The 25,762-nt window shown below is 40.7% G+C and overlaps 1 protein-coding gene across 1 annotated transcript in view; it reads right to left on the bottom strand.

Annotated features, from left to right (window-relative positions):
• Positions 1-24,957, bottom strand: part of si:dkey-34d22.1 (discoidin, CUB and LCCL domain-containing protein 1) — a 41,694-nt gene extending 16,737 nt beyond the window's left edge. Inside the window, exons 1-3 of the mRNA XM_062992154.1 lie at positions 24,855-24,957; positions 10,377-10,598; positions 2,923-3,060 (exon numbers count right to left, since the gene is read on the bottom strand). Of these exons, the coding sequence (XP_062848224.1) occupies positions 2,923-3,060; positions 10,377-10,598; positions 24,855-24,957 (463 nt within the window). The remainder of the gene's footprint in view (positions 1-2,922; positions 3,061-10,376; positions 10,599-24,854) is intronic.
• Between the last annotated feature and the right edge of the window lie 805 nt (positions 24,958-25,762).

Below are 25,762 nucleotides of genomic sequence, written 5' to 3'. Positions count from 1 at the left end.
GCGACTTACATTTATGACTAAATACAGTTTGAGCAATTGAGGGTTAAGGGCCTTGCTCAGGGACCCAACAGTGGCAACTTGGCAGTGGTGGGGCTTGAACCCATGCCCTTATTTACATTTACATTTTCGGCATTTAGTAGACGCTTTTATCTAAAGCGACTTACAGTTATGACTAAATACAGTGTAAGCAATTGAGGGTTAAGGGCCTTGCTCAGGGACCCAACAGTGGCAAGTTGGCAGTGAACTGGCAACCTTCTGATTACTAGTCCAGTATCTTGAATTAAACCCAGGAACTTCTTGCTCAGGTGACAGTGCTACCAATTGAGCCACCTATTTTTTGTAAGTAGTGTGCGTGTGGTGAATAATCAAAATGTTGGCCTTTATTTGCTTAAGGTTATTATTCACTAGCAAAATATCGGACCCAAAGTGCAGAGAAAGAATATATCTATGTGTGTGGTAATGCTTGTGGAACTTTAATGTAGCAGAGAATCGCCCAGACCAGAATTCAAACACAAAGCGGAGAAATGCGAGAGCTGTATTCTGCCAACCGAGATATACCAGTAGCGGTAAAGATTGTTCCACCTATAGCGCTGCACAACAAAATTGACAATACCTATGCGGGAGAATCCCGACCATGCTGATCGCGGCGGTGCGCTTGCTGCACCTTAATAATATGGAGAGACGTCTTGTCTAATTCACAAAGTTAAATCAGTTCACCTGGACTCAAAGTTTGGTGTGGAGATACATTTCGTCACTCATCCAACTGCAGCTACACCCCAATCATATGTAAGTAGCACACATGGCCATTGTAATTAATGGTTAGGGATATGTATACGGAACCGATCACCTGTAAAGCATTCACCACCATCTCAGACTGAAGAAGTCACTTGGATGAGTGACGAAACGTATCTCCACACCAAACTTTGTATCCAGATGAACAAATTCAACTTTGTGGATTTGAGAACTGGGATTATTGAGAATGCATCAATAGATCTTGTCTAACTGAACGTGAACAGCCCCCGAATCACTCTGGCAACACTGCTCACGTTCGAAACTAATCTCTATAATCTTTCTTTTCTTTTAGCGCTAGTGTCTTTTGCCATCTCTTGTATAAATATCTTGTCTAAATATATACCTCTCGGAAATACCCGATAGCATACCGGCTCAGTCAATGAGTATCAAAAACTCAGAACTATGCTGTTGGGAACTCGCATTGATATAGTACTAAAGCGCACAGGTGTTGCAAATATTCGTTGAGCATGTAAATGTAGTAGGGAAATGTAGTTGTTTTAAACTACAGTGCGCTGCTGGGCACTTTCTATTGCCCACGGAAGCTGCAGAAGCTGCACGCTCCGTTACCATTTTTTACCGGTCTAGTATGTTTGTTTAATCTCATTGTAATTCATTCAAATGACCCCTAGGTTACCCAAGTAGGATGGGTCCCATCTGAGTCTGGCTTTCTTTAATTATGTTATTTTTCTTGTAATATTTACAGAGCATATTATATTTTGTATTCATATTGTAGATACATCTGAGAATCTAATAATTTCTGCAACAATTTTTCTGCGATGTAATGCTTTAAACACATCCAATGTAAAAATAAATAAACTAATACATTAGACGCTTGAGTGGTCCAGTGGTAAATGATGCTAGCCCACTACTGTTGGGATCCAGAGTTTGAATTCGCAATAGTGCTATCATCAGGTCCTACATTTCAATACAGACATGATTGGCTATGTCTGAGGGGGATGCCAAGGCACCGTGATGGATTGGTGTCCTGTATTGAGTGTATTACTGCCCTGTAATGAAATAAAAAATAAACAAATACATTGAAAATTTAGCATTTTTTATTTTGGATGTGATTGTCTGAGGGATGGAAGGCCCGATGGGGAATCCCTGGCTTGCTGCTGTAACAGGTCTCCTAAAAAGCAGGTGTATGAGAATAATTTCTGCACTGCAGCCTCTAAAGCTAACTTGACTGTGAACAGTGTCACCCATGTTCCAGCAGCTTCTTGTAGTGACCTGTTGTTTGTTTTTAATTATCAGCATAATACTATTATTATTATTAATCCACATAATACTTTCTACATTTGAATATTCATTCATTCATTGTCTGTTTTACCACCGCTTTATCCTACTCAGGGTCACGGTGGGTCAGATTCACTGAATGAAAGGTATGAAACACCCTGTATGGACAGGTCAACAGTCCACCACAGGGCAAACACACATACACACATTTATAGCTAGGGGGACTTTAGTATCTCCAGTTGACCTGACTGCATGTCTTTGGACTGTGGGAGGAAATCAGAACCCAGGACCTTCTTGCTGTGAGGCGACAGTGCTACCCACCAAGCCACCACATTTGAGTAAACTCAAATTTGTAAACACAATAAAATGTTTGACAAAGATATTGTGGCAAGCGGCTGGCTAAATAAGAGCTAACAAGAGTGGGCGCTGCTATTTTGGTGTCATGGAATGCTGTGCGTCACTCTTGTGCAAGCTGGGGGGTTATCATGGCATCTCTCAGGATGCACCACACCACTCACTAAATAATGTAATTAAATGGATCCGTGAACGTGAATTGTGCTTGTAGATGCTTGGGAATGAATTGCAGTGATGTATGTAGTGGTACGTAATGGTTGATGTCTGTTGTGTCGAGGTATGTGAATGTGTGCTGAGTTACTGTTTACATGTGGTATGTTGGTTATAGTGGGCTTGGCCCTGTGTTCAGTGTTAATTCAATTTCAGAATAGACTTCTGCTCCACCCCGTTCACTGAAAGAGCAAAAAATGATCCTCTGGTCTTGTCCTTTGAGTGAGCCGATGCCACAATATTTGAAGGTGGTAAGGGCACATCAATCCAAAATATCTAGGCCAAAGTTGACCAAAATGAAAGGTAGCAGGTGTAAAGTGAGTGTGGTACCTGAGTGTTGATGGGTTGAGTATGACAGCAGGAAGCCTCGTCCAGAGCGGTGAGTACCGGATACAAAGCGCACTGTTACTTCACTACTGTTCACTGGGACTGTCCTGTCTGAGGCAGCCAGCTGCCCACACATGGGACCTGCACAACACACACAGCATATAATATTGTTACTGTCTGCTTGCTAATTATCCAGTTTGCACAATTTAAACACACCTTTAGTAATCCAACTTTTGAACCAACATACCCAGCACAAGTTACAGGGTACAATTTGTAGAGAAAGTTTCTGACTCATTAAGAACATGATTAGAACTATTCAACAAAATGTATGAACAAACTGGTTTAGGGCTCCTGCTGCAAAAAAAAAAAATCACAGACAGCCAATACCTATCACAAAATCTCTTTACTTTGCTATGTCCTGCATTGATTTACTGTATGCATGGTGAACATACTATTAGAAAAATGTTTCACATTTCTTTTAGATGGAATAGGACTCTCTAGAACAGCTTCAGTACTGTTGGAAAGCTCATACCAAAAATATATATTTGTTTTACAAATATACAGAATGCTATTATATGAGGATTCTTTTTTACAGCGTAGTTCCAACTTTTTATTGCCATCAGCAAAAAATCTTTCTGGTTGCGCACATAGCCACTGATGCACCGCTGCTTTCACATCATCATCACATGAAAATCTTCTTCCCCTTAAAGCTTCTTTGAGCATCCAAAAAGGTGGAAATCAGATGGTGCTAAATCCGGACTATAAGCTCTCTCTCTGACACGACCAATTACTACTCCTCCCACACTCAAATATTAAAGTCCGGAACTGTTTGAAGATCCCTCGTGATATAAAATAATACTACATTATTACATTTTATAATATAATTTTTAAAATGTTTTAATTTTTACCCTTTTTTCTCCCCTTTTAGCGCATCCAATTGTTCAATTAGCATCGTGCTTCCTCTCTGTCTATGCCGAACCCTGCCCTGACGGAGGTGATTGAAGCTAACCCGTATCCCCTCCGAAACACGAGCAGCAGCCAGATGCATCTTTGCCACCCACACATTGACGAGTTTGGCGCCACCTAGCATTGCATGCGGAGAGACACACCCTAAGGGCACCCTCTTCCATCTCTGTGTAAGCGCCTCCAATCAGCTGGCAGAGAACGCAATCGCATTCTGACAGAGAGAGACCCACATCCGGTTCTTTGTCCCACCCCCCATATGAGCAACCGGCCAATCGTTGCTCATATAGCCACTCAGCTTCGAACCGGTAAAGCAAGGCTGGATTCGATACCACGTTCTCAGAATCCAGCCCTGGTTGCAGCGCGTTTCTTTTTACCGCTGCGCCACCTGAGCGGCCCATAATATAATTTTTTAATGTGATGAAGGAGGTATAGATTTAAATCTAGTAATTGGAAAGGCCATAGACAGAGTTTGACTTCATGCTGGTGTCAATCAAACCATTTCTTTGTTTAAATGCGTATTAGGGCATCACAATTATGAAATATGGGAACATCATTTGGTAAATGGTTTTTATAAAAATATGTTATTTTTACTGTTCCTGTTAATTATTCAATCATGATTCTGACCAGATCACTGCCTATGTTAATAAAATGGTTTGCTTCCTTTAAACATAAATCTATCAATATATAGGGAATATTCATTCATGTACATTTTCAACATTTAGCAGACGCTTTTATCCAATGCGACTTACAGTACCGTGACAGTATACTGTCTTAGCAATTGAGGGTTAAAGGCCTTGCTCAATGGCAGTGGCAACCTGGCAGGGGTGGGGCTTGAACCAGCAACCTTTTCATTACTAGTCCAGTACCTTAACCCTTAGGCTACAACTTCCCATTAATTTGTTCATTCTTGTTCATTGTCTGTTTAACCCCCGCTTTATCCTGGTCAGGGTTGCAATGGGTCTAATTCACTGGGCAAAAGGCAGGAAACACCCCAGACAGGTCGCCATTCCATCACATATAAAAAATATGATGAAGTAATAGGAAGTAAATTCATTCAAAAATTAATTTTTTCATTGCTTAGGGATCTAGATTTTGTGTTAATTTAACTAAGTCCTAAGTCTTTCACAGATTGGCTTTTGATACGGAAGGTTTTTGGGTGACAGCTCTGCCAACATTCTTGTAAAGCCTATGCAATACAGTTGATGTAAAAACTGACTTATAGAGGTGGTTATTTTATTGAGTGAAACTTGTTTTTTTTTATTTTCTATTTTTTTTCCAACCTTTCCCCCCAATTTTCTCTCCTAATCTAGTCGTATCCAATTACCCTGATTGCATCCTCCACTGATTCAACCCTCCACCGCTGGCTGAGGACACTTCTTAACTGACACACGCCCCCTCAGACACATGCTCAGTACAGACTGCATTTTTCACCTGCTCGAGTCGAGTTCATATATACCGATCAGCACTGTGCACGGAGAGCCACACCCTGATGAACATTATTCCTTAGGCCTGTGCAGGTGCCATCAATCAGCTAGCAGGGGTCGTAATTGCACCAGTTATGAGGACCCATGATCCAGCTTGCCCCTAGCCCTATGAACAACAGCCAATCGCTGTTTATGCAGCCGCCCTGCCGGGTGGCAGAGCTGAGTTTCAATACGATGTATTCTAAAACCCAGCTCTGGTGTGGTAGGGCATTTTACTGCTGCGCCACCTGAGCGGCTTGAGTGAAACATTATTAAATGCTGTTAATAACTATTCATTAATAACAATGGGTGTGTTCGAAAACCTAGTGAGCCACCTTGCTGACTTACTGCCTACATAGGCAGCTGCCTAAGTAGAGAGGATTCTAATAAGTCATTGACTCATAAGGCAGATTATTCTAACGCACTACTTAGACAGCGATTCCATCAGTTTTCGCTAACTAAGCTAACACAGTTAGCCTCAAGCCATTCAAACCAATGGGATGAGGTGGCACAACGTGCCAGCATGTCAACTAACATCCCCCTTCGTGTATCAAAAACGGTTAAATTCGATGACAAGCCCGAACTTGCAAATAAATCACACTTGTGCAAGTCAAAACTAATTAAAAATCAATAATCATTTATTTACGTTTGAAAATAACTCGTTCATTTCTCCTCATCGTCCGCCATGTTTTTTATTTTTCTGTGAGAAAAGCTGTGCCGCATTGAATGCTGGGATTGCCTTCGCCGCTTAGGCAGCATCGGATGCTCACTCGTTCTTGAGTCAAAATAGCGTTTAAATTTTAAGATACCTTAGTAGTGAGCATATTAAGGCATCTAGGACTTCGGACAGTCTACTTCTCGGGAACGTGCGTAGGATGACGTAAAACGCTGTCTATGTAGAGAGATCACTAGGTTTTCGAACACACCCAGTGTCATCTGTCCCAGTCAGTAAGCTTAGGCTTGTAAACAAAGTTTCTCTTTTTTGAGGCAGTTTGTGAATGTTTAACTGCCACAAAACTGCTTTTGTTAAAATATCAGTTCAAGTTCAAGAGGCTTTATAGTTTATAGTTTTAGCTATATACAGTACAAGCACATACTGAAATGAACCAACATTCCTCCAGAACCAGGGTGCAACACAGAACACAAGTGCGAACAATACAATATACACAGTGCAGAAAAAAACATATGCACCTGCAGTCCGGGGCTCATACTGTTCAACTCTCACATATCAAAGTGCTAACAATAAGCATTCTATATTAGATGATACATGCTGTTAAATAACAATCAGCCTAATTCTTGACTAAATCTATTACTATCAAGCTCATTCTCACTTGGTGTTGCCAATATTTTGTAAAGAGAGGCGCTACATAATCCTATTACATACCTGCTGCTGAGTGGTATGCAGCATGCCTGTGTGGGCACATAGCTTGATAATGGCTACAGAACAGCATGAGGTAGTATGTCTGGAATTTGCTAATAACAAAAATATATTAGCTGGTGTAACTATTGAGTAGTAGCGCCTCACTGGCTGCTTTGAATAGACTGGATTGTTTTAGACTGAGTTTTATCTACAGAAACTAAAAATATGAATTATCCCTTAACTTCAGTGTTTTGTTAATGTGATTAACAACTAATTGTGGTACAGCTTTAAGGTACACATTTTGGAGACAGTTTCTTACACATTCTAACCACCTCCTTGTTTCTACACTTACTGTCCATTTTATCAGCTCCACTTACCATATAGAAGCACTTTGTAGTTCTACAATTACTGACTGTAGTCCATCTGTTTCTCTGCATGCTTTGTTAACCCCCTTTCATGCTGTTCTTCAATGGTCAGGACCCCCACAGGACCACCACAGAGTAGGTATTATTTAGGTGATGGATGATTCTCAGCACTGCAGTGACACTGACATGGTGGTGGTGTGTTAGTGTGTGTTTTGTATGAGTGGCTCAGACACAGCAGCGCTGCTGGAGTTTTTAAATACTATGTCCACTCACTGTCCACTCTATTAGACACTCCTACCTAGTTGGTCCACCTTGTAGATGTAAAGTCAGAGACGATCGCTCATCTATTGCTGCTGTTTGAGTTGGTCATCTTCTAGACCTTCATCAGTGGTCACAGGACGCTGCCCACAGGGCGCTGTATATTTTGCTGGATATTTTTGGTTGGTGGACTATTCTCAGTCCAGCAGTGACAGTGAGGTGTTTAAAAACTCCAGCAGTGCTGCTGTGTCTTATCCACTCATAACAGCACAACACACACTAACTCACCACCACCACCATGTCAGTGTCACTGCAGGGCTGATAATGATCCACCACCCAAATAATACCTGCTCTGTAGTGGTGCTGGGAGAGTCCTGACCATTGAAGAACAGCATGAAAGGGGGCTAACAAAGCATGCAGAGAAACAGATGGACTACAGTCAGTAATTGCAGAACTACAAAGTGCTTCTAAATTATAAGTGGAGCTGATAAAATGGACAGTGAGTGTAGAAACAAGGAGGTGATTTTAATGTTATGGGTGATTGGTGTATATGATAGATCTTGTTACAAGCTTTATAATGGCTAGAGAACAGCATGAAGTAGTCTGCCTGGAATTTCCTAATAACAACAATATATTAGGTGGTGTAACTATTTCTGCTGCTGTGAATAGACTGGATTGTAAATTTTTATCTGCAAAACATCCTCAGGTTGAGAACACAACCCAATAAAAAGCTAGAAAAATATGCATATTAAATCAGTATGCAATTTCAAGCCCAAGACTAATTAAGTTAATCTATCTGTATAGAAGTGTTAAAAAACAGTGGAACCTCGATTTAACAGATTCTGACACCTTTCTATCAGAACCAGCATTAACTTCTTCAGCAAATTCAGCTACAGTAGCTCGTCTGTTCAATCAGACCATACGGACCAGCCTTCGCTCCCCACGTGCATCAATGAGTCTTGAGTCTCAATGCACCCATGACCCTGTCGCCTGTTTACCACTGTTCCTTCCTTGGACCACTTTTGATAGATACTGACCACTGCAGACCGGGAACACCCCACAAGAGCTGCAGTCTTGGAGATGCTCTGACCCAGTCGTCTAACCATCACAATTTAGCCCTTATCAAACTCGCTCAAATTCTTACACTTGTTCATTTTTCCTGCTTCTAACACATCAACTCCAAGGATAAAATGTTCACTTGCTGCCTAATATATCCCACCCACTAACAGGTGCTGTGATGAAGAGATAATCAGTGTTATTCACTTTACTTGTCAGTGGTCATAACATTATGCCTGGTCGGTGTAAATGGCCTACTAATCTCTGTCCATACTAATAGGAATGCACATATTAAACGTATGTGGAACAGTAGTTTCTTTTTTTGCATTTTTCCCAATTTCCCCCACAATCTAGTCATGTCCAATTCCCCTGCATTTTGCTTCCTCTCTACTAATGTCAACCTTCACTCTTGACCGAGGAGAGCCGTGACTAACACACGCCCCCTCCAACATGTGTGCAGTAGCTGACTGCATATATTAAAAGTATGTGGAAAAGTAGTGTCTTGTCAAGTTTGAACACATTGTCAAGGTAAAAAAATTACTCTTATGGCACCCAGGTGGCACAGCGGGATATTCCGCTTGCACACCAGCACAGAGTTTCTTTTTTTCTCCCACTTTTAGCGCATCCAATTTCTGCTCGTCAATCATCCTCTCACTAATGCTGGTCCCTGCTCCTGATTGGGGAGGACGAGGCTGCTCCACGCCCCCTCCGACACGTGCACAGCAATCGAACATCTTATCACCTACACTTGACAAGTGCAGTGCAGTACAGCGCTGTGTACGGAGAGCCACACCCTCTACCGCACTCCTTTCCTATCTCCGTGCAGGTGCCACCAACCAGCCAGCAGATGTCATAATTGCACTAATCTGAGAGAGAGCCCACATCTGGCTTAATCCCGTCCCTATCTGAACAACAGGCCAATCGTTGTTCATGTGGCCAAGATTCCATACGATGTATTCGAGATCTCAGCTCTGGTGAACAGCGTGTGTTTTTACCGCTGCGCCACCTGAGCAGCCCCGCACCGAGTTTCTGAACTCTCCGGTTCGAAACTCGGTGTTGCCACTGGTCGGCTGGGCGCCATCTAGCGGGCATAATTGGCAGTGCCTGCAGCAGATACTAATTGGCCACCGTATCTGCAGGGTGGGGGCCGGACTATTTGTGGGTGGGTGGGTGGGTCTTCATACGCTGTGTAAGGACCCTGACTGGCGGAAGAGACGCCTGTGCAGAATGCAGGGGCGAGAAGAGGAGGGCTGTGCTCGTGTCGAAAGAGTCGTGTACAGTGACGTGCTCTCCTCGGATGCAATCTGGTATCTCTCAGCAACGGAAGACAAAATTGAGTGCACTAAATCGGGAGGAAAATGGGGAGAAAATGCATTTAAAAAAATGACTCTTATGCTGAGGTCACAAGTTGGAAGAAATCCAGTAACTACAAGAAACCCAGATCCTGTGAGCTACCATCTGAAAGGTTGCTCTACCATGCAGCCACTGTTGGGCCCTTGAGCAAGGCCCTTAACCCTGTCTGCTCCAGGGGCGCCGTACAATGGCTTACCCTGCGCTCTGACCACAGCTTCCAAAACAAGCTGGGACATGCGAAGAAAGAATTTCGTTGTACTGTATATGACAAATAAAGGCATTCTTTTATATACTATTAATTAAAAGCCAAAATATGAATTATCCCTTAACCTCAGTGTTTTGTTAATGTGATCAACAACAAACGAGCTTTAAGGTACAGATTTTGGAGACTATTTTTTACAAAAAAAAGATATTTATCATGGAAAACATTCTAACAGTCGACCAGCTGTAGGTCTTAACCAACAACACCTGGTAATAAATAATATATCTTGTTGCAAGCGAGTTATTACCATTTTGTAAGACCCTATTTGACAGTAATATTTCTTACTGTACTCAGTAGACACGCTTTAAGTGCAGTTCTCCTACAGCCGATGTGTGTTTTACTGTGTATAAAAAGAGAAATAATAAACATCTTACCCATATTGATGGTTCTGCTTTTGTCAGTAATGGTGAGAGAGCCAGCTCTGCAGTCCTTGCTCCACTCCAGGTCAAAATCCCCAAAGGTGAGGTGCAGCGTAAATCCTGCTGGAACTTTTAAATTCCACACACACTGTGTTTGGTTGGGGTAGGTACCTGGATAATTCCGTGAAGCAATGGTGCCACTCTTGGGACTCAGAACAGTGTGCCCACACCCATCACCTACAGTGGAGAGGAAAATCAAAGCTATAAATGTAATAAACATATGTTCTTTTTTATTTGATTTTCATTTCATATACAGCGTTAATTGCAAAACGTAGTACTTATTTAAAGCTGTACGCTTATTTAATGGAAAGAAATGTCATTTTTTATGTAAAAAACTTATTTAATCTAATCTAATAACTTTTAGGCAAGATCAAACTTGTCTTGTGAATATTTTTCTTGTTCGGCCAGTTTTCCTTGCTACTTGATCTACTGCTCATTAACAAACTTAACAATGTTTTCTGGTTTCAGTGATTTTCTAGCCCTTCTTTAATCTTGTATTTCTGTTTAGCCTTCAGCTTATGCCAAGTGCACACTACACGACTTTCCAAGTCGTCAGGTCGCTGTACAGTTCACACTACACAACTGGATCTCTTGTAACCGGGAGTCTTTCAAGTCGGTGTGGCTTTCACATTACACGACTGATCGGCGATAGGGGGTTTCACACTACACCATCTATCACCAACTGGAATCGCAAGAAGTGACGAGGGGTTTAATGATACCGCGTCCAAAAATGCACGTCAACAAGTAGTGAGATCAAAGTTTGTGCGCTGATGTGCAGCGTAAAATCAAAGAGGAAAAATAATTGAATCTGAGTGGATTTGGCTTGGATTGTTCTGTAGTGAGTTGGAGGTTAATAAATATTTTTTGCAATGCAACGCTGGAGTTTCGATCACTGAGCAAACACCGAATTGCTCCCGAGCCGGTAAATCTAGCCAGTTGCCGAGCGAAAATCAGGGCAAAAATCATGTAGTGTGAACTAGGCATTAGAAAGGGAGCATTTAGCATAGGGGTTAGCTTAGTCTTTAGCATAACAAGTTTATCATAACATTAGCACAACATTTTAGCCAATAGTTTAGTTCCATGTTTGTTTTATTTGGTGTGTTTTTTTTATGTAGCATATTGTCCTATAGTGGTGTTTTTTGCATTATGTGTGTTTTTGTATTTAATGTCACTTAATGTACCTAATTTTGGAAATACTTCACACTAGTGTTTGCTTAACCAATTGTGTAGTGTGCCTCCTAATTACAACACAAATTCTGATTGATAATTAATCTACTTATATCATGGTTATAAAATAGTAAAGAATTGATCTAGTGGATTTTTCATTTTAATGATGTTGATTTTGCTTATTAAATGTATATGTTTTATTACTGATTTTGTGATGTAAGGTGACTTTAAGTGTCATATAAGGTGCCATTAAATAAAATGTATAATAATAATAATAATAATTACAGGAAAAGAGATTAGCTTTAAAATTCTGACATATACCTTCCTGAAATCTTGGCCATGTTCATCTGTAGTATGTTTCCCATTTAACTTATCTCTTACAAAACAGGGCAGGTATAAGTGTTGATACAGCAACAGATTTAATTACACACTGTTAGTAATGTACAGGTGGCATGTTTTAACCATAGTGTTGGTGTAGTGGTGTAGAAACAGTGGGGACAGCAGAGTATGAGGAGCGCAGCAACTAAGCCCTGTGTAAAGTCAGAACCTGCCAAGACTTAGTCACACTCCTGAGGCGTTTCACTTTATATTTTAATTAAAGCTGTAATTACAGTGAGTCGTTGTCAATAACAGGGTTCAAGTGGAGGTAAAAGTCTAAAGAGTAGCCTGGTTTAACCTGGGTCATTAGCATGACATGGTATTTTCTAGACAACTATAAATTACCAATTTGCAAGCAAGTTATAGCAAATCTTGAGAAGTGTAGGCAAAATAATGTATGTGTAATGTGAGTGTATTTCTGCTCCTACGTCTAGCGGTCTTTAAAGTTTATGTTATGCCATTAAAATCTAAGATGATCTGTAGCAGATTAGAATTTTGGCCTACTCTACTCTCCCCTTCAATACCCTCCTTTCCTGTCTTTGTGATCTATATTTATAACCAGTGATTTATATCATAACTGTCACATCATAGCACTTCTATCAATTTGAAGAGAAACATAAATTTTCGAATAAGATCAAATACAAAAGCAAATTGCTGTGACTGCTTAGAACTGCTTTAAAAATACAATGAATTGTTTCCATCAAGATTTTATCTCCCTAATGTCCCTAATATCTCCCTAATGTTGGCCTACCAAAAACACATCAAGTTCTTTCAGGTTAGTTGTGGAGTTCTGTTTTGGTTCTTAAACTACTCCAGGCACTCGGGTGGTACAGCTCTTAAATATGCTAACCCACAACCACTGAGAACACTGGTGTACTGATAACCACTGAGGTGTACAAACTGGTGCTACTGGCAGGTCAGGCGTCTACACAGACATAACTGACTATATCTGGAAAAGAGGGTCTAAAGCCCTGCAGTAGATTGGCACCCTGGCGAGGATATTTCTGGTTTACGCCTAGTGTTTCCCAGTGGAACTGGGTCCAACCCCGACCAAGATTAAAATGTTGATTAATTCACCCTGCAACATACAAAAGCTGAAGGACCTGCTGGTAATGTCCTGGTACCAGATTTCACATTACTTAGACATTCCACAAGTACTTTAGATATCCTATGAAGTCAAAATTGCAGTGGATTAGAGCTGTTCTCTAAGGATAAGTGGTTCTAATGTTTTGGCTATCTGTGTATTTTGTATTTCTGGTTTGCGCCTAGTGTTTCAAAGTGGGACTGGACCCATCACAACCCTGACCAGGATTATGAGGTTGATAAATCCACCTTGCAACATACAAAAGCTGAAGGACCTGCTGGTAATGTCCTGGTATCAGATTCCTCAGAACTTAGACATTCCACAGGTACTCTAGATATTTTGTGAAGTCAAAATCGTTTTTTTAATACTAGAAAAAAGCAATATTGGAAACCACCTGGGAAACACAAATATTCAAACAATGTGGTCAAAGTATATCTAGCATATGTTTGATGAAGAAAAAGAAAAACTCCTATTTTTTTTAATTCTATTTATGCTTTTTTCCCTTCATCTCCCAGATCATATCTAGTTGTACCCAGTTGTTTGTCCTCTAGTGCTGCAGACTCCCACCCAAACCAAAAAGGGCTGGCTGTAGCTAACACACGTCCTCCTCTGACACACGTGGGTAGTAGCCAACTGCTTTTTTCCATCTGCACGAGGCAGGTTCCCACAGGATCAGTATCGTGTATGGACAGTCATGCAATGATCTCCAATATTCCCCATCTTTGTGCAAATGCCATTGACCAGCCAGCAGAATAAGGAATCCCTGTAGTAGCCCGCCCTCCCTCAGTCATAGCCAATTATATCCCTGTAGATGCCTGGCTATTGAGATCTCAGCAGTTGTGGGCTAATGTGTTTAAACCCGGTAGCCTCGAGCGCCCCACCCACATTTGTACTGTTCAAAAATGTAAACATGTAGTCTTCCATGCTAAATGAAAAGCAAGTAAAGAAGAATGCCTTAATTTGTCATATATGTACATATACACCAATCAGCTATAACATTAAAACCACCTCCTTATAAAAAAATACATCCAGCCAACAGCGACCTGTGGGCAGCATCCTGTGACCACTGATGAAGGTCTAGAAGATGACCAATTCAAACAGCAGCAATAAATGAGCGATCGTATCTGACTTTACATCTACAAGGTGGACCAACTAGGTAGGAGTGTCTAATAGAGTGGACAGTGAGTGGACACAATATTTAAAAACTCCATCAGTGCTGCTGTGACTGATCCACTCATACCAGCACAACACACACTAACACACCACCACCATGTCAGTGTCACTGCAGTGCTGACAATGATCCACCACCTAAATAATACCTGCTCTATGGTGGTCCTGTGGGGGTCCTGACCATTGAAGAACAGGGTGAAAGCAGGCTAAAAAGTATGTAGAGAAACAAATAGACTACAGTCAGTAACTGTAGAACGTCAAAGTGCTTTTATATGGTAAGTGGAGCTGATAAAATGGACAGTGAGTGTAGAAACAAGGAGGTGGTTGTAATGTTAAGGCTGATCGGTGTACATGTGTACAGTACAATGACATTCTATTCCCGCATATTCCAGTTTGTTTGGAAGCTGGGGTCAGAGCGCAGGGTCAGCCATTGTACCGCACCCCTGAAGCGGACAGGGTTAAGGGCCTTGCTCAAGAACCCAACAGTGGCTGCATAGCGGGCCTGGATTTGAACTGACAATTAATTGATTGATAGCCCAAAGCTCAACCCACTAGGCTCCCACTGAATTCACCACAGTAAAAAGTACAATTTGATTAAATAAAATACCTAATCTAATAGTTTGTGTTAAAAATGTAAAAATAACCTACAAAAAGGCCCAAAAAAAAAAAAAACAAGCTTGGCTGTGGCCTCTATTGCAAATTTTAATTCTTAGCCCACACAAAAAGTCCCATGCTGGTTTATGACTTTGTATTTTTGCCTTTGTGTTCCATTACACAATATGAAAACCATTCACTGCCATGAACAAGTCTTTATCATCGGCACAGAAAAACAAACACACATTTGTGGTCAGACTGTTAATGACCCTAATTTGATACAGTTCAGCCGCCTATTATTGTGAGTCACTGTAGCCAGTGGGTTGAATGTATAGTTTGGCTGAGTGTCTCACGCAGGCAGGCAGGCAGGCCTGGATACTACAAATTTAGAAATGCTTTCCCGTCCAACTATGGGTCTGTCATGAGTGTGAGTGGACGGTCACAGTTCAGCCTTCACGTCACACCTTTGAGTATATCTTAACGGTTATCCACTCACTTGTTTGATTCCCCTCTTCCCGTCTGGGGCTCCCACGCACCTCCCCTGAGATTCTCTGGAAATACCAGAGGCATGAACTGTAGCCATGGACAACAGAGTGGCTATGCATGCAACAGACTGGTGTGAAAGACGAATGAGCTTTAGATGTTTGAGATTTTATATAATTGTAGGTATTTCTTAGGTAAAGTTTACTGTTTACTGTTGTGTGGACTGTAGAAATAGTCAACCTAATTAAAATGAATTATGCTTATTATTTTAAAACCAGCTACACACCGTGGTTTAGCAGGTAGTCTGATTGCAGTACAGCTTCAAGGTCATAGAGACCTTGGTTAAAACCTCCCCGTTACTTCCTGTTTAGTATGCTTTTCTGTGTCTGCAAAGGGCCCTCCTGTTTCATCTAACCAAAAATAACTAGTAAAATAGAATGCCTTTATTTGTCATACAGTATTTACATACATCGATCAGCCATAACATTATGACCACCTCTTGTTTCTACACTTACTGTCTATTTTATCAGCTCCACTTACCATATAGAAGCACTTTGTAGTTCTACAATTACTGAATGTAGTCCATCTGTTTCTCTGCATGCTTTGTTAGCCCCCTTTCATGCTGTTCTTCAATGGTCAGGACCACTACAGAGCAGGTATTATTTAGGTGGTGGGTCATTCTCAGCACTGCAGTGACACTGGTGTGTTAGTGTGTGTTGTGCTAGTATGTGTGAATAAGACACAGCAATGCCGATGGAGTTTTTACACATCTCATGCGTAGTTCACCCTACACGATCTTTGCCCTGATTTTCGCTCAAAACTCAAAACTCGGCACTCAGTCGCTATGTGTGAACTACTCAACAACTCCATCCGACCGGCTCGCCGAGCACTCGGCGACCGAATTGAGATTTCTAGCATGTCAGATATCTGATCTGAGTTGCACGTCTGGCAATGAGTGCGGTGTCAAACAGCCAATGAGAACGCAGGATACGGTGTGAGGGGAAACGCAGGAGAGGAGTGTAAACAGGTGGGACAGGCATAATATAGTTTATATCAGAATACACCAGCACACACAAGTTTTACAGTATTTCTGACTTGATCGTTCTCTACAAAACACCAACGTTGCATTGCAAAAATATTAATTAACCTCCAACTTACTATAGAACAATCCATACTATTCGTGTTGCCAAATCCACTCAGATTCATTTATTTTTCCTCCTTGATTTTACGCTGCACATCAGCGCACAAACAACTTTGATCGCTCGCTACTTGTTGACGTGCATTTTTGGACGTGGTATCATTAAACCCCTAGTCACTTCTTGCGTTTGTTTTCGTGACAAAACGTAGTTTGGGAGACCAGAGAAGCTTGCCTGTGATTCCAGTTGGTGATAGGTCGTGTAGTGTGAAACCCCCTATCGCCGATCAGTCATGTAGTGTGAAATATACACCGACTGAAAGACTGCCGAGTGCAAAACATTCAGTCGTGTAGTGTGAACTGTACAGCGACCCGACAAATCAGAAAGTCGTGTAGTGTGAACTTGGCATCACTGTCACTGCTGGACTGAGAATAGTTCACCAACCAAAAATATCCAGCCAACAGCGCCCTTTGGGCAGCGTCCTGTGACCACTGATGAAGGTCTAGAAGATGACCAACTCAAACAGCAGCAATAGATGAGCGATCGTCTCTGACTTTACATCTACAAGGTGGACCAACTAGGTAGGAGTGTCTAATAGAGTGGACAGTGAGTGGACACAGCATTTAAAAACTCCAGAAGCGCTGCTGTGTCTAATTCACTCATACCAGCACAACACACACTAACACACCACCATGTCAGTGTCACTGCAGTGCTGAGAATGATCCAACACCTAAATAATACCTGCTCTGTGGTGGTCCTGACCATTGAAGAACAGGGTGAAAGCACATTACCAACCTTAAACATCAAAGTACACAAATTAATAGGAAACTATAACAGGCAGACTTTAGGGTCACATGTGCTATTGAAAGCTATTGTACCATTATCAAGTCTTCAATGCTATCCTAGGGCTAGTTTAACTAAACCAATTAAAAATGTAAAGAAAAAGGGATTCTTGCCATGGTGGGGAAGTTTACAAAGCTCTGAACTTAGCTTAGATGTACTTATCTGATCTTAAAAATTTCAGTCAAGAAAGCCACTTGATCCTTCCAAGCAAAGCACCACCAAGATGCTTGTGAGATTAACCTCACTTCATCTTACTGAACACTTGATGCTATATAATGATGTGAACTTTTCCCTCCAGTTAAAACTGTGAATTTAAATAAAAAAACACCCTAATCAAGATGTATTACAAATAAACACCCTTAGATCCACATCATTAATCTGGGTGCCTTTTGGATCAATTTAATTGAATGCCCTACTCTGGCGGACTGCTATTTTTTCTATGCCCAAATAACCAGGAACATCTAGGGTATAAAGTAATTATACTTTGAAGGCCCCGAGTCATGCACAGACAAATCTCTATGTCTTTGTAGTGCTACCCAGCCTGAAGCACATTCTACTATTAACCATTTTTCATTTATTACTTTTACAAGGCACAAACAGTCATTACATTACTAACACAGTTGAAAAAAAATATGCTTACAGCACTATAAACATTAGATTCCAGTAAAGACACAAAGGTGTACGCGTAAGTGTATTATTGGCAATCTACTGTACACAAACAGCACACTAAAAATATCACCTCAGTGGAAGGAAGAACTCTTAAGTACAACGGTTCGGCCTGTAACACCCACTTCCACCAGCAGAAGGAAGTGCAGACCCCCGGGGGTTATCATTCTTATAAGCCCTAATACACTAGCAGCTAAATAAATAGCAGCTAAACTCACTGCTATTTATGGAAGTCTAGGCTTCAAGGCAGTGCTGAATCTTTGCTTGTGCTTGGCTAGGTAAGGCAGAGAGCTAGTGTTGTGTTTATCTTATTTATTTTGGCCAAAAGTATCTAATAAAGAAACATTTAAACAGATTAGTGGTCTGAGTCACTTGGTTTAAATCACTATTAAGAGTTAGAAGGAGAGCCGCTCAGGTGGCGCAGCGGTAAAAACACACGCTGGAACCAGAGCTGGGATCTCGAATACATCATATCGAATCTCAGCTCTGCCTACCGGCTAAGTCTGAGCGGCCACATGATCAACGATTGGCCTGTTGTTCAGATATGGGGCGGGACTATGCCAAATAGGGTCTCTCTCTCATGACTGGTGCAATTACGACCTCTGCTGGCTGACTGATGGAGCCTGCACAGAGATGAGAAAGGAGTGCTCTCAGGGTGTGTCTCTCCGTACACAACGCTGAGCTGCACTGCACTCATCAAAGTGTAGGTGATAAAATGCATACGGCATGTTGCCCACGTGTCGGAGGGGGCGTGGGTTAGCTTTGTTCTCCTCAATCAGAGCAGGGATCGGCATTGGTGGAGAGGAAGCATGACAAAATCGGGCAATTGGATGCGCTAAAAGGGAGAAAAAGGGGAGAAAATGTACAAGCTATATACAGTATATATATATATATATAAGAGTTAGAAGGAGAGTGCTCAGAGGTGACACCTTGAAATCGTCGGTACGAATCTCAGCCCTGCTACCGGCAGGCTGGGCGCCTACACAAACAATAACTGACTCCTTCGTAGGGTGGGTACCGGAGGGGATTCCTCATAACTGATGCAATTACTACCTCTGCTGGCTGATTGATGGCACCTGCACAGAGACGGGGGATAATGTGATCAGGGTGGTCCACATATGAACTCGCCTTGCACAGGTGAAAAGATACGTTTACATTTAAATTTTCGGCACTTAGCAGACGCCTTTATCCAAGGTGACTTACAGTACTGCGATAGTATACAGTCTGAACAATTGAGGGTTAAGGGCCCAACAGCAGAAACCTGGCAGTGGTGGGGCTTGAACCGGTGACCTTCTGCTTGCTAGTCCAGTACCTTAACCGTTAGGCTACAGCTGCCCTACGTGTAGGAGAGGGCGTGTGTTGGTCACGGCTGTTCTTGGTTAGGAGTAGAGGGGAAGCGTAATGCAAGCAGGTAATTGGATACAACTAGATTGGGAGGAAAATGCAATCAAAAGAGTTAGAAGGAAAAGCATTAGTCTGTTACATTAATCGTGTTACATGATCTACATTGGTGGATCAAGTAGCTGGCGTGTTGTGTTCGATTGCTTTTCTAACCTAGCACTCTCAACCTAGTTTTCTGGTTGGTTTAACTGTTTTCTTTCGTTTCTCATGAACCAATAGAAGTGTTCAGGGAACTTTTTGAGTTCTTTGCTAGTTTTCCGTCCTCGTTTTCTTTGCTTGCCAGATATATCTTGCTGTAGGGCGCTCCTCTATGACTCTATACATCGTGATATTAAATCACACCTTGGGTAATTGTTTTTCCTTCTAAGCAGTCACTCTGAGTAGCGTGGCTGATATTGGTTCTGACTTTCCTTTGTCCTGATTCTGTTCAGCCACTGCACTAAAGAATCTGAATCAGTTCGGTGATGAGTCTGCTGTATAGCCTCATTCCTCACCACCTCCTTACACTAACATTCAGGAAAAGGCTGACTGGAATCGCTACAAGCTATCAGTGAACATGTAATTTTCTTTGCACCTTGTAGTCGGTAGGGCACGTCCCTGCAGGCTTGCCAGGATGTTCAGCTGTTTAGGCTGTCACCTTCATAACACCCAGCTGTCAATCATCTACTAATAGTACATTTCCCCTGGAAGCCCAGTTCTTGTTTTCCTTTTCCTTTATCTTGCCTAATTTTATGACTCCTTGTAGCTCACTGACATGTTAAAACATATGATTCATCTAAAGTAATTACCCTACTGTCAGACAGCTTCCCCAGAGATAATGCTAATGGAATCCAGAGGTTTGTTTCCACACAGTCACAGACACAGTCTACAGGGTTTTGATGAATTATTCTGTTTATGCAGCAATCATCCTCACCTCAGGCTGTGGAAGAAGTCAGTGATTCAAACTGACCCACTCATGTTGGGAAAGACTGCTTCAAGAAACAGAGAGTTGAAACTGGTTTGAGTGTAAGGGTGTACAAAATTACAGTTGTACACAGATGTTTGCAAGGGAAAAGGCTCTGTATTTTGATGCTTCCAATATATAAACATCTTTGAAATATTTAAAATACAGTGGTATCTTGGAACTCAACGTCAACTGGTTCTGGGAGTGGCATCGAGTTTAAAAGGCATTGAGTTTCAAGGTATTTTTTCCCATAGAGATGTATAGGAAACCTGTTAATGCGTTCCATGGTCTCGTAGAACTGCATATATTTTAGGCTAATGTAAAATAATGGAATAGTTTTTGACACATATACACTGAAAATAACATAAATATAATATAAAAATACTATAAACATGCACTTTACATCTGTAATGTTTTCTTATGCTTCTTAATCGTAGAGATGCTTGATCTTGGAATACCGTATTCCTTAGCGAGTTCAGTAAGGGCGCATTCACATGAAAAGCGGCCAAAATTGCTTTTAAGTGCTATTAATTGCTATGGAGTGTGGCGGTGCACAAAGCTTAACGTGACTTATTGTATTAAAACAACAAGCGAGGAATTTTATTAGTGGAGAGAACTAATGAGCAGCAATAATTAAGAGAGGTTTCATGTTCCTATGTTGTTCTTTTAATACATGAAGTCTCATTAAGCTTTTTTTTTTACGATTGTTAGTGTTTTAGACTCTCTGAAAAGCTGATTCTCACAATTTCTCAGCACCTCAAGCTAAAAGTTTAAAAGTGAAACAGGAGGAAAATCCAGATAAACACAGATACATGTGGACGGTTTCAGAGTGAATTTGACGGTTATTCCACACAAATGCAGATTTGTCTCATATTCACACTTTAATGATGTTTTACTGCACCGCTCAAGCCGAGCGCTGAACAAAGTGACAGTCACACACACGTCGACTTTAGGGGAAACATCGAGTTTAAGGCACCACTGTATATTTATATACAAAATAAAAAGTAAAAATGCATAGGTAAAACCTCTTAGGGACCACAATGAAAATAAGTCTACGGACTTTTTTGTGTTATCCCTGACTGTTTCTGTTTTTACAAGAGGCACTGCATCTGGAGAGGGAGAGGTTTAATAAAATCAATCAATCAACTACAGTGTATTTTTTCATTCTGTCATTTTTTCTGTCACACATGCAACTTTAAATCTGATGGCAGTTTATCAACTACCCTGGGCTAATATTACACATGAACCAGAAATGGGGTAACTGGTTCATATGTAAGGGTGTACAAACATTAAAGGGAAGCAGCTCCGTATCTTGATGCTTCCACTGCCATATTCCACAGTTAATATAGTGCAATCATATGTGCAACCTATCTTTTTGCAAACAAAATGAGCTTAATTACAAATGTCTGAATGCTTGTGTGCAAATTTTATATGTACAATTTTTTGCTTTTATGTTTAGCAGTGAATTATTAACAGATTATTGAATGAATTAAACCAGAGTACCAGCAGTTATGACAAAGATTTATGCCATGGCTTTGTAGATTTTTCCATTGAGGTGTCCCATGCTAAATGTACCATGGAAGCCATATATTATTACATACATAAATCACAGTACATTTAAACAGCAGCAGTTTGCATTTTTAGGCTCTCTAATGCCCCTTTTAATGCAGTAATGTGCTAAAAGTTGCTAATGTGGAGCAATCGATGAAATGGGAAATGGTGACTGTGCTTTTTCAGGGCAAATAAAAAGAGCAATATTAATTCTGTCAAATTGTATTTAAGCTTTGTCAATCTCACACATGAGATAATGTGCACAATTTAATTGCAAACCATGTTTTATGTTTTTTATTGTACAAATATTGTACAAGTGTTTTATATTACCAGTAACACACTGCAAAAGTTTAACCTGATATAACTGGCACATGATAATTTGCGAAGACTTCCCTGCCCTGTACCAAGTGTTTCTGAGTGGTGCAAAACCCACTATGAACATGACCAGGAGGAACCAGTTAGTAAAAACAAATAAATGAATAGGTTACCAGCCTAACTTATATGTAACTTTTCTTATATTTAAACAATTATACAAACAAATTTAGTCTCTACAAAAGCCATGAGTAATACATTATTTATTTTATTTCACCGGTTAAGGGTAACTGCTTTATCCTGGTCAGGGTCGTTTTGGGTTCGGTTCTACCAGGAAACACTAAGCGCAAGGCGGGAGTGCCAATCTATCTCAGGGCATTGGCCATCCTCACATATAGCCAATAATGTCTGTGTGGACGACAGGCCCGCTGATATATACAGGGTAAGTCAAAATTATGTTAACACTGAATCTATTCCCCACTAAATGTGTGTCCAGGCTTTAAATGGTACTGTTGCTCGTGATTTTTGTGTGTTGAACATGATGGCGAACAGGTTGAGACTGTCCTGTAAATCATCTTACACATATGAAGTGTGTTTTGTAAATTTGTTAACATAATTTTGACTCACCCTGTAAGATTTGAACCCAGATCTCTTCCAGTATCAGGCAAGCCTAATAGACCACTGCGTAACCCAAGTGCCCATAAGACATTATATTCTGATTATTACTAAATGTCAAAAATTAATACAAAGTAAACACCAATGTTCAAATGGCCCATGTTAAAAACATCACACAAAAATAAAAGTGTAGTTAAATTCCTTTCAAATGCTTCTGTTAGAAGTCACCATGGCAGATAATTCGACCTCATATTTGATTTGGAACAGTATTTACGCCGGCTGACCTTTTAGGCTCAACCCTTCTATTTATCCAGGCTTGGGACTGGCACTAAGGGTGCACAGATACATGACTTCCCCCATTCCAATGGCTATGTTTATGTAATACATTGCACCTTCAGTATTTGTGAGTCTAGCCTGGGATTTAACCCCCCGGAACTTTGGCATTATTGTTACCAGCAATGTGGCTTGTGTCATTACGCCACAAAAGCTCACTTGTCAGATTTCACAGAATACTTTTAAATAAGTACATCTCAGTTTTGGGATCATGGTAAAAGACACAATGTAATCACAATGTTTCAGATGTAAATATAATTGTTTGGAATATTATTTTTATTTTGCATTTTATTTCTGATAAATGTTTAGTCTATTTTTCCCATGTAAATAATTCTGCTGTTAAGGGCACTTTTAATTAGGAGTCACTATATGAATAGGTGGCACAGTGACACAACTGTTGCATAAAGTAAATTTTGCACATCAACACGGGTCCTGGAGACCTGGATTTAAAACTTGCCTACAATCACCGTCTATGATAAATTTTGTATGTTCTCCCTGTGTTCGCATGGTCTTACTTTAGGTACCTTCAGATTCCTCACACCACCTAAAAAGATGCAAAGCGTGGACCAGCTAGACTAAATTGCACCAAAATGTGAGTGAGTATGAGTGAATGTGAGTGTGTGTTGCCCTGAAAAGTATTAGTGCCCTGTACAGGGTCCTGCCTTAGATTAAGTGTTTCTGGGTGTTGCTGGACCCATAACGACCATGATCAAAATAGGGTGATTAGTGAAAATAAGAGAATGAGGAAATAAGATTGATATAACTTATTCTACTACTACTGCTACTACTAAGGACAGTTGTAGCCTTGAGGTTAAGGAACTGGACTAGCAATCGAAAGGTCACTGGTTCAAGCCCACCACTGCCAGATTACCACTGTTGGGCCCTTAAGCAAAGCCGTTTAACCTTAATTGCTTAGACAATATACAGTGGTATCCTGAAACTCAACGTCAATAGGTTCTGGGAATGGAGTTTTAGGATATTTTTTTCCATAAGGATGTATAGGAAACCTGTTAATGCGTTCCATTGTCCGGTGGACTTACATATATTTTATGGGCTTCTTTATGACACTCATACACTGAAAATAACACAAATCTAATATAAAAACACTAAAACAAATCTGATTTTCACAATTTCTCAGAACCTCAAGCTGTAACACAAGTTTAAAAGTGAAGCAGTGAGGAAAATCCAGCTAAACACAGATACATGTGGAGCTTTCAGAGTGAATCTGACAGTTATTCCACACAAATGCAGATTCGTCCCATATTCACACTTTGATGACGTTTGATGCCGAGCGCTGAACAAAGCGCCTGTTCTTTGTTAATTTGAAATTAAATAAATACATAAAAAAAAAAAAAAAATGAACACGTTAATTTAAGGGAAACGTTGAGTTTAAGGGGACAAATTTCTCGACGAAGGGCGAGTTGACGTTGAGTTACAAGGTACCAATGTACTGTCATAGTAAATGCTGAAAATACTACTAATAATAATGGCAGTAAAAACAACAGGTTATACATGTTATGTTTTACTAAAGTTGTTGTTTTTATTATGATATGAGTCTTCCTATTTAGGGAACGACTTTAATCTGTAGCAGACTACCCCTGGACTGACGTCTTCTTACCCTGGGGTGCATCGTACCCCCTTTAGAAGCCGCTTTTCTGTATTATGCACTGTCAATGCCTCTTTAAAATTAAAGTATACAATGGCATGTATTTCGAGGTAATATGTAGTGCATAATTTAAGAAATATAGTAAACTTACCTTCTTGAGTGTTTACTTGTAAAACCGTCGCTGTGCTGAAAACCCCCCAAAGTGCAGTAAAGAGTCGGACAGCATCCTGAACCGATCCTGGTTTTGCCTTCATGGTTTTCGGAGAATCATACACTTTAAACGGGCTTACATCTCACAGTTCGACTCAGTACTGACCTGATCCTGAAACTAAAGTACTGAAATGTTTGTGAAGTTGTCCAGTCCAGTGAGAGAGAGAGAGAGAGAGAGAGAGAGAGAGAGAGGAGAGAGAGAGAGTTGGGGAAGTACTATGTGATAGGCATGGCTGAGTTAGATGGCTAAATCACATTCACTCCCATTGGTCTCATGAAGTGCCAGTTATGCTGTTATTCAACATAATATTCAACATATGCTGTTATGAACATAATACACAATATGTTTTAATTGGTTCAACTCTTCAAAAGTCGCATTATAACACGTTATTAGATATAACAGTGCACCTATATACAGTCATTGTGGAGCTGCGCATGTAACAAAAAAACATGTACATGCACCGCTCAGTGTTGCCAGATTGGGCGGATTTGTTGGAAGTTGGAGAGGGTGAAAAACTATCGCTTTCTAAAGCAGCTTGAATATAAATAGGCCTACATTCTTCCACCACATCCAACCCGTTGTCAAAAGTATGATTGACAGGTTATTCTTTCCAGTCCAAAACACACGTTACAGGTTAAACTTCTTTCATTGCTTGCAAGTTTATTCTTATTTACTTGCAACGGGTTGTGTGTCCTTACATTTACATTTTCAGCATTTAGCAGACGCTTTTATCCAAAGCGACTTACACAATGAGCAACTGAGGGTTAAGGGCCTTGCTCAGGGACCCAACAGTGGCAACTTGGTGGTGGCGGGGCTTGAACCGGCAACCTTCTGTTTACTAGTCCAGT

The sequence above is a fragment of the Trichomycterus rosablanca genome, chromosome 3 (assembly GCF_030014385.1).
Source record: "Trichomycterus rosablanca isolate fTriRos1 chromosome 3, fTriRos1.hap1, whole genome shotgun sequence".
Lineage (NCBI taxonomy): Eukaryota > Metazoa > Chordata > Actinopteri > Siluriformes > Trichomycteridae > Trichomycterus > Trichomycterus rosablanca.
The sequence above is the reverse complement of the archived record's forward strand: the minus strand, read 5'-3'. Positions and strand labels throughout refer to the sequence as shown.